We start from the raw sequence: 10,220 nt of genomic DNA, 5'->3' as shown, positions 1-10,220 counted from the left end.
GTCAAAATTGGCAACATGACCCCATTGTGACTGGGGAAACGAAAGTTCTGAAGTGCCACCTATGCTTCTGATGCTCTACAAGAGTAACAAAAAAAAATACACATCTTTAAAGATTAATTATCCTTAGGGTCAATTTTTCCTCGTGTTGATAATTGACAATTACTATTCGTTTAAAAGTACAAACAGCAATTTTGCTGACGACCTAGAAAACTTTAGCCGTATTTTCCTGTGAGTTAATATCCAGAAAAAGTTAAAATAGGGAGCATCAGCAACTCTAAAATTCTCTTATTATTATTATTATTATTATTATTATTATTATTATTATTATTATTATTATTATTAATTTTATTATTAATTTTCAGCATAAAATCAAATTTGAATTATTAAACACTTTTCATTTTCTAATATGAGACCCCAAAGATATCCTGAAATTGTATAAACTCTAAAAGGAAATATTAGAGTCAAACGAAGTTTTATTCTGTAAGTGTTTTCAACTTACCTTTGACTCTGCAAATTCTCAAATACCACTTTTTTAAGAACTGCAGAATTATTTTCTTCATTAATACATAAACGTGCATTACACCTGCCCATTTATAATTCGACTTAAGTTTTACAAGGCACAGATAACTGAAGTGTACCTAAGACCCGCTTCCCCGGAGAAGAGTTTTCATTGTCTTTTTGGAGCGGCGACGCATAGAATGATATTAAAAAGTTACCTGGGCCTAAGGCCCCTGTTTAATCTCGAGTTTTTCTTTCGTGCCGTCGGCCTGTGACATTTCCCCTCGTTTCGTGGCGGCAGTGCCATCTGTTGGCACCCAGGGGAAGCACCCGGACCTTCCCTAGTTGGGGGAGCAGCCGCCTAAGGGCTCTGCCGTCGCCACTCCCCTGACCAAGAAAAGTCAATACCTGCGCAAGGGCTTCACAACGAGTAAAGTTCCCTTAGAGAGTGGAGGTGCGCGCCTCTCCTGTGTGCTATTCGGGGAGTACTACTTGATCTTGGTGATGAAGAGATGCTGATGTGTGTTTAGAGGTTGAGGCCAGCGGGGATATGTAAGGCAACGACCTCATAATTCTAGTGCATGGTGGCATCCGCGAGATATGGGCTGCCTGGCCCGTCGGGAGCCATGAGATCGCCAGCACCCCGTTGTGTGTGGCTCTGGCTGTGGGCCGCCGCCACACTCCTCACTGTGTGGGCACCGCGGTGAGTGAGTCGTCAGTCCTTCAGTCCTTCAGTCCTTCACTCCCTCATCATAACCTCATGTCCCTCCTCCTAAATGCCCTGTTTTCATGCCCCGCCAAAGAGATCCTAACTAAGGGGAGAGAGAGAGAGAGAAAGTATGAATCTTGAGCCTAGCTCGACGAAGAGCCTAAGAGAATGTATGATGCATTAAATCACTTTCATGGTGTGCTTGCGTTGCCCGAAAAATATATCAAGCAGTAATGCTGACAAAGACTTTCGCGTTACTTTCAAGTATATGAGAATTTCCTCAATACTAAAAAAACAGCTGATTTTTAAAGTATCCCAGTAGCTTGAATATAATCTACAGTATGCAATAATGCAATGCTATCCTTACTTATGTATGATGTATGTGCATGTATGCATATAGGTGTTTATAAAATTTTAAAACCTCTAATCCACCATAAAGAGTTTTTCCTAATAAAAAAGTACTGATTTATCTGTCTTTCAGTATGAGTGCTGACGCGTGTTTACATGTGTGAATTCCTTTGTATGTGCTGGTAGCTTTATGTCCATCATGTAGTAATAGTAGTAATAGGCCTGAGGGGGTTTAATTAAAGGATATTAAAATAAGAGTTGGGTACTTTTATCCAAGAGAGAGGAGGGGGAGGGAGATGAGAAGGGAGGGAGATATTAAGAATTAATTGTTTTGAATGGATTAGGATTAGCATTTACTCATATTATGGTGTCAAAACCGGTTAAAGTTTGATAAAATTAGTCGGTTAAATATGACATTTCCTGTAACAGTATGGAAAAATTTCTCTTTTTCTTAAAAAAGAAAAAATAAATGGAGAATCAAAATTTCTCTTTCTCTTTATGCCAATGTAGGAATATACTTACTTTTTGATAAATTCATAGGCAGATGAGAGCTTGTGCCACAAGTACACAAAAAACTCACAATTATATATATATATATATATATATATATATATATATATATATATATATATATATATATATATATATATATATGTGTGTGTGTGTGTGTGTGTGTGTGTGTGTGTGTGTGTGTGTATGTGTATGTATGTATGTATGTATGTATGTATGTATGTATGTATTTATATGCATATCTGTTTATCTTGAGTTTTCTTAAGCATATTTGAAGTCCACCACACGCTCTTAGGAATATTCACTGTACACGCTTTTCCTGCTGAGCTATGACAGTCGAATATGAGATCAATTTGTCTCCCAGCCATTATATGTACATGAGTAATTAGAGTATACATATTATTGCGTCTTTGTTCACCTAACACTACTAAGTACCTTCACCTCCGCTTTGTGTGCACAACAAGCAACAAGGAATTATCCTCATGATGCCTAGCTCAAAATAAACACCTTCCTTAGATCATAATTCCCAACTACAAAAATCAGAAAAATAAAGAAAAAAATAGCGAATAATAAATAAAAGAAGACATAACAGTAACAAATAATCAGATATATACATACATATAATATACATATATATATATAATATATATGTATATACATAAGGATTGAGCCATTTAATCCACTCCAAACAACTAAGGTAACATTACTTGAAAGAACAAAGGACAGAGCAAGTTTCGCCTGCTAAGAAATATGATGAGGCAAATGGGATCTGGGGATCACAGAGAAAGGCCTTTGTTTGGCATTTTCGAAAGCTTGTTGTTGGATGTGAAGGTGGGGGTGGGTGGGATGACGTATCCTATGATATGTACCTAGAAACCTTTTTCATTTCAGTGCAAATTAAAATGACTGAACGATGATTACAACCTTCATTTAATGAAAAAATTAAAGGATTGCAGAATTTTACCTGTCCAGGCATTTTAGATAAAGCTTTGGAGGTTTGAAATTATTATAATTTTATCGAAACATTTATTTTCGAGGGTGATTATAAACATTAATTGTCGCAGTTTAAGTGTGTACAATTTTTCTAAGTTTCAGCGGAAGAGCTCACGTAAAATAAAGTAGTCTTATATATTGTTTGAATGAGTATCAGATCTCCGTGACTCCTCCTTCGGGATTAAGTTCCAAATGTCCCCCCTGCCTTCCAGTTTCATGTTTCCAAGGGCCCATCAGGCTGTAGAGAATTATAAATCTAGGCTTCCTACGATGTCTATTTAATTTTTTTTGTTCTTCATGGATATTGGTGCTACAGAGTCTTGTAGGGTACAAAACCCAGTTAGTGGGATGAGGATCTCTAAGAGAAAAACTTGGCAGGGTATGGGTAGTTGTAGTGAACTTAGCAGTGCCTACAATCGGGCAGGGGCCAGATGGAAGTGTAAGGAGCTCTTTACACCAAGGTCTGGCAAGTTAGGAGGCCTAGCCAGCAGCAGGAGAACTCAAGAATAAAATTCAGATCTATCTATATGAGGAACTTAAGGCCAAAGGTTGGAAGGATACAGGATAGTAGGAGGAACTGAAGTCCAAGACCTTTTATGGATATCAAGGTCAAAATCTGGCAAGGCAGGGGGGACCCAGCTAGTTGCATGAGGAACTTCAGCCCAAAGTCAGGCAGGCTATGGGACTCAGCTGGTAGCATCAAGAACTCGCCAAAGTTGGCAACGTTGGGGGTCCTGCTGGTAGTATGAGAACTTAACCATAAAAACCTGGTTGGATAGGGAACCCAACTAGTAATATGAGGAACTCTAGCACACAGGCTGGACAGGTATGAGACCTAGCTAGTACCATGCTGGATTCAACACAAGTCAAGCACGGTAAGGGACCCGGCCTGTTGTAAAAGGAATTTAAGGCCAGAGGTTAGCAATTTAGGTGGACCCAGCTGGTAATATGAGGAATGCAAGCCCAAAATCTGACGAGGTAGGAGTCCCAGCAAAACCCTCAAACACAAAATCTGGCGGGGTAGAAGACCCAGCTAACTGAATGGAAAGATCAAGCCTAAAGTCAGGCAAGGTAATGGACCCAGCTGGTAATCTGAAGAAACCTAGCACAAATTTTGGCAAAGTAGGGAACCTTGCTAGTAGTAGCAGAAACTCAAACCCAATGTTCGTCAGGGTAATGGACCCACAAAGTATGAGGAATTCAATTCCAAAGCCTAGAGGGTATGTACCTAGATAATAATAAAAAGACTTCTCCTGGTGCACTAATCACATCAAAGCATTTTGCCCTGTGTCTTTCAAGCCAGTCAAATATCTTTCCGTAGCACATCTCAACATATAGAGATTTGTGGAATAACAAATATTAGATATTACTTCACAAGGAGGGCATTTGGTTACTCTCACAGACATGCTAAATTTCCTACTAGTGCTTTTAAGATCTCCATTAGGGGTTGATCTCTTTCCATGTGATCTATTGGACTGCTTTCCTAAAACTAAACTCCTCTCTCTATCTCTCTCTCTCTATCTCTCTCTCTCTCTCTCTCTCTCTCTCTCTATATATATATATATATATATATATATATATATTTATATATATATATATATATATATTATAATTATATATATATATATTATATATTATTCTAATACTTATAATTGTCTGGACGATATGAAAAAACTGTAGTCTGCATCACAAATCCGTCACTCTTATTGGCCACAACAAAATTTATATGTTTTCATTCTTAGGTTTAATGTTTATAACTTCGATGCAGCCTAGCCTGCGGCTGTTTCACAAACATCCCGGAAGTTCTTGTATGCTTCAATAATTTATCTTTCCAACCAATCTCTTGGGTACCCAAGCTTTGTTATACCCTGCTGCTTCCAAATTTCATCACCTGTAATTCACGTTGTTTTGCAATATTTGCAATCTTTGCTGTTCTGCCTCTTCCAGCTTTTGTCAACTTGAATTCCTGATGCTTTGCGATACCTGTTGCTTACTGTGAATACAGAGACCATTCCTTTCCCTTTACTGTATATCCGAGGAAGAGTTCTCGCTCAGTGTGAGAATTGTGATACTCCAGAGTTTATGAGAGGAAGTGCTCTTGCCAGGGCCTTGACATTTTGACTCCATTTTCCCTGAATTATTCCTGAAACTGTAGCTCATTTATGTACTTTTTTCTGTTTACTGATAATGTATATCTGCTTGTTTCTCACTTTGAGCTGTGTTGTTGATAATTGTATTCTCTTGGCTCTATTTACCTCTTTGGTTTCCGTAATTTTCACAAAAACAGCTTCAATATTCTACTTTTTAAGGATCTTTTAATGTAAATAACAATGACAGTAAATTAAAATTACTAATTATGCACGTAACCAATTAATTTCATTTAATCCTTTAAGCACTTTTTCAGTTTAAGTTTTTTGAGATACAGATATTGTTCTTATTTAACTTGACTATCCTGGCCTTATCTTTAACGACCTTAAACCCTGTCATTGACTAAATCCCTTTAGCCGGTGTTTACCCTTTTTCTTTGTTTGGAACGTCTCTTAATTCAAAAACAGCTTCCCTTACATTTAAGACGCATAAGATACTTTGAAAGAACAATATTAGGAACTTGGAAATCCCAACCTTCATTTGAGAGCCATGAACTTCCTGTGCGTGGAAGTGCATGGTCCAAAGAATATTCAAGATTATTAGGAGTCGATAACTTTAGTTTCTGGGACGCCAATTCACGTAAATTACTCAGACAGTTAATACACACATTATTATGAGAACTGAGAATTTGATGCCATCTAGGATCAGACCCAGAAGAGGCAGTGGTTCTGACTGAGAAAGCTGTTATGGCTGCATTTTGTGGTCTTTTGTTTGCAGCTGACCAGACGCAGAATATTCTGACTAGTTATGGACTTGAAAAGCAGGAAAATACAAGAAATTGACATAATGAATAATAAGAGCAAAGGCAAGAAAACGAAGGTGATGGCAAAACACACAGCTGACAGATGATTTGAGAGGAAACTTACACAGCATGCAACAAGTTGCAGTTGCTTAGAACTGACTACTGGTGGACAAAGAGAACGATATGCACAATATATTCCAAGCAGGAACTGGATGATGGAGAGATGAAGCATATCTGTTACGGGATCAAGATTCTTTCACAAAATACAGAACTGAATGTTTTTGCCTGGGTAAAATGTAAGATATTGTCTATTCAAGGTTAGTACCTGGATACTTAGGATTGGTAAGTACACAGGATATGATGGACTTAGAGCATATACGTTATTTCTGTTTATAGTTCTGGAGTTGCAGTTGCAAAGGTCATCCTCCAGGATCAAGTCTGGAATTTCTTGAATATTCAGTAAGAAAAAGCACACTTAATACTAGTGATTCCTGCGTTTTTTACTGCTAGCTTGTTTCATGGAATGTTCTGAGAACTCTGCAAGACTCATTCTCTTCATGGGTTATCAGGGTTACCAATACGAAATTCCGTATCCTACCAATACTCTTCTGTAATTCTTCTGTTACTTCTTATAATCTACATTTTATTTTTTTTTTCTGAACATACCAACTTTACATCAGCTTTGAAGGCAGTTCTTGCTCGACCAGTACTTAAAAGGGAGGTGGCCGCGTTTAATGTCATGGAGCTCTTATTGACATGGAAGTTTGTCACTGAATCGATTTGAAAAAATGGAGTTGCATTGTCCTATACTCCATACAGCTAGGTTACGCCAAAAAGGAAATTTAGTAAACTTACAAAAAAATATAAGATCTTTCTCACGATCTTGGAGGCAAGTATGTGTTTATTTATAATTCTATCTAGCATCCATATTCATACTCCATCCCGTTGTGCTGTTGATTGCGTCAAGGCTCTGTTCCCTTTCTTCTTTCTCGTGAAAGTTTTAAACTTTGTCGTAGTATTTTAAAGAACAGTCCAGTTCTGTAGAATAAGACTTCAAACAACGAATGACCCACTACTTTTACAAAAAAAAAAAAAAAAAAAAAACAGTCTGGGAGCCACAGCATTTCAAAACATTTAAAACTACCATGACAGCATCCAACGAAGAAGTGACTAAGTTTATCCAGCTTCCAATGGAGAACCCAAAACGACCCGAGGTGACGATTCGTGGAAAGTGGAATAGACGCATCAAGCCGGTCTAGAAGCTCAATTAGCAGCGATCAAGAGAATATTCCACCAAAGGGATCAGCACCAGCCCTCCTCTCTCTCTCTCTCTCTCTCTCTCTCTCTCTCTCTCTCTCTCTCTCTCTCTCACCTTCCTGTGCTGTTTGATCCACAAAGCGAATATGTCGGGTATTTGATTTTCCTCTTTGGCCCAGCGCTGTGTCTGAGTTTGTAACTTATTTTTAAGAGGGATTTACATATCGTGCTGGAGGTGAGCTTGTCTTATGATGAAGGCTGTTATTTCGATGAAGCCACGCGAAAACAGCAAATAAATTTCAGTGGAATTTTATATATTTAATATTTCTTCAATACTTCCTTGTCGGTGAATAATCTCGACAAGCAGGTTTGTGGTGTTAATTTATGCTATCTAATTATTATGATTAATATATAATTATGTATATTAATCTAAACCAATATTTTCCCTCTAGGTAATCGATTAGCGAGTTTTGATATATTAATTCTTGTTCATTACCTAGCATGCTGTTCAAAACAGGCCAATAAAGAAAATAAAAAGCAAATAGTGGTCACAATTAAAATGTAAAAATACGGTAATGTATGTAAAATCAATGGTTAATTACAAGATATGAAAGCTTATTCATGACTGAGTGAAAAGTATAAGAAACTATTCATGTTAATTAAGTCCTAACAGCACGGGGCCTAATATGAATTCAACTGAACAGAATGGATTTGGAAAATCCTTTTTCACATATGGATGTTTTCGGCGAAAATCCTCAGAAAAAAAACACTGATTAAATCAAAACGAAAATGAAGAATTCAGTAGAGAGAAATTTAACGTAATATACGAAAAGCACGAGTGAAAAATTGTGGATCAAGAACCGATCGTTATAACAACAAAGGCTTTCACAGAAAGTAAGGGAAATTGGAAGCTCACTAAAAAGAAAAATGTCTTGGGTATTAAGTGACTGAAAGGCGTGATGTCAAGCCAATCAAGCTAACGAGGTCATACGGCCGAAATGAGGTCATGTGGCGCAAGGTCATTTTGAAAAGTGACGCCATTTCGAATCGAATGGCTGGACTACCATCAAGAGTATTGCCGCACTATTCGGGTAGTGACTACACACACACACACACACACACACACACATATATATATATGCCATATATATATATAGTATATATATATATATATATATATATATATATATATATATATATACATATATATATATATATATATATATATATATATATATATATATATATATATACTAAAAGATTTCATTTATCCCCTTAGAAGAGTCGGCCACACGTACTAATCTGTAAACAATTTGTTTGCAACCACCATAGATGACTAGCTACCAGGTACTCGATTAATTACTTGAGTCAACAGAAGCACAATTGTATTTAAAGGAATTCGCCTTAGAGTTTAGCGCTGAACATCTGGCTATTAAATGTTGAAGCGAGCACCTTAAGCACAAGACTAAGAGGTCACAAACACAAACACACACACACACACACACACGCACACATACACACACACACACACACATACAGGTCCATCGAATAAAGAACAATATATCATGATTCTAAAACCTTACTCTGGCTCTTAAAACTGAATACTATTCAGTTCATGAAAATGTCAGGATAAAAAAAAGTTTTATGTATAAAACAAACAAAAAAATAACACGTTCCAAGTCAAATATTATCAAAGAAAACACTGTAGCCCATATTAGACAAACGATTGCTAATTTATTAAGAAGAGAGAGATGTGGTGTTCAAAGGTTGGAAAATAGACAGAAAACTCAACGGCTTAGATTGTTTGAGCTAGCAGGTAAGAAGTGGAGGGGAAAGAAGCAATCAGCTAGAGAAGAAGCCTATATCGAAGTGGATGGGCACTGTCCAGTTGGAAGGCCCAGTACATATAGGGAAAGGATACAAGGCCCAGTACATCGTGGAAAAAGGCTACAGAAGACTTTGATCAGAAGACAATTCAGGTAGAAAATGCAGGGGGCTAGAAGAGACTAGGGAGAATTATCAGACGTCTAAACGTATAAAGGGAATGTCTGGGGTATCTTGAACGATAATCACGAATAAGGCTAAAACGGTGTCACAGCAACAACGGTCAACGGATATTTTAACTACGCGAATAGCGTAAATTTGATGATCTACAGTTAATTAATTTAGTTCTTCATTTTCATTAAACATAAAACATATACATGTACACACACACATATATACAGTATATATACATAGCAACAAAAATGTGTGTGTGTGTGTGCATGTTATGTATGAATGTATATTTGTTTCACTGTAATTGTCTATACTACTTTTCCCTCACTTCTAAATTTTTTCCAGCCATAATAATAATAATAATAATAATAATAATAATAATAATAATAATAATAATAATAATAATAATAATAATAATAATAATAATGATGACGAAAGATAATATTAACAATAATACCAATACTAGGATGGCAGTGGGTTGGAGAAAGACTGATTAAAAAAAAAAAAAAAATAAACCACTCCAGGCTTGTATAAGGAGACGAAAAGAACAGGGAGGAAACACTCACCTTTTTTTTTATCTTCTCTTCCATTTCTTCTCCCCCAAGTAACGAAATCTCGCCCGCCTTCTTCCTCTTCGTTTTCGTGAAAAATTGGGTTACAGTCCTTCTCGACGAACCTGTCGAAAACGAAGATCTTGAAAATCTCACAGACTTTAAATTTGGAAAATGGATTTTAACCTTCGATAACATGAATGGATTCAGTATATTTTTTTTTTTTTTTTTTGGTTATTGTTCCTGTCGAAAAGGGAAACCTTGATACTTACAGACTTTCGATTTGGAAAATGGATTATTAACAAGCGATTATTTAAAGAATTTGACGTATTTTTTGTTGTTGTTTTAGTATATGTTTCGGCTCCGTTACTCTGTTGTGCAATGCATTTTCCTTTGTTACCAATTAATGTTTGCATATGAATGAACATTCATCATTAACAAGTGGTTCAATAAAATGTTACACGTATAT

General features: G+C 36.6%; 1 protein-coding gene across 2 annotated transcripts in view; it reads left to right on the top strand.

Annotated features, from left to right (window-relative positions):
- Window positions 1–869: 869 nt before the first annotated feature.
- LOC136834255 (gamma-aminobutyric acid receptor subunit beta-like) overlaps window positions 870–10,220 on the top strand; it is a 172,445-nt gene continuing 163,094 nt past the window's right edge. The window contains exon 1 of one of the 2 annotated variants that reach the window (XM_067096600.1): window positions 870–1,201. In XM_067096600.1, coding sequence (XP_066952701.1) covers window positions 1,080–1,201 — 122 coding nt within the window. In that variant the 5' untranslated portion in view covers window positions 870–1,079. The remainder of the gene's footprint in view (window positions 1,202–10,220) is intronic. The other variant, XM_067096599.1, reaches the window with a different exon arrangement.

This window comes from Macrobrachium rosenbergii, chromosome 53, assembly GCF_040412425.1.
Source record: "Macrobrachium rosenbergii isolate ZJJX-2024 chromosome 53, ASM4041242v1, whole genome shotgun sequence".
Lineage (NCBI taxonomy): Eukaryota > Metazoa > Arthropoda > Malacostraca > Decapoda > Palaemonidae > Macrobrachium > Macrobrachium rosenbergii.
The sequence above is the reverse complement of the archived record's forward strand: the minus strand, read 5'-3'. Positions and strand labels throughout refer to the sequence as shown.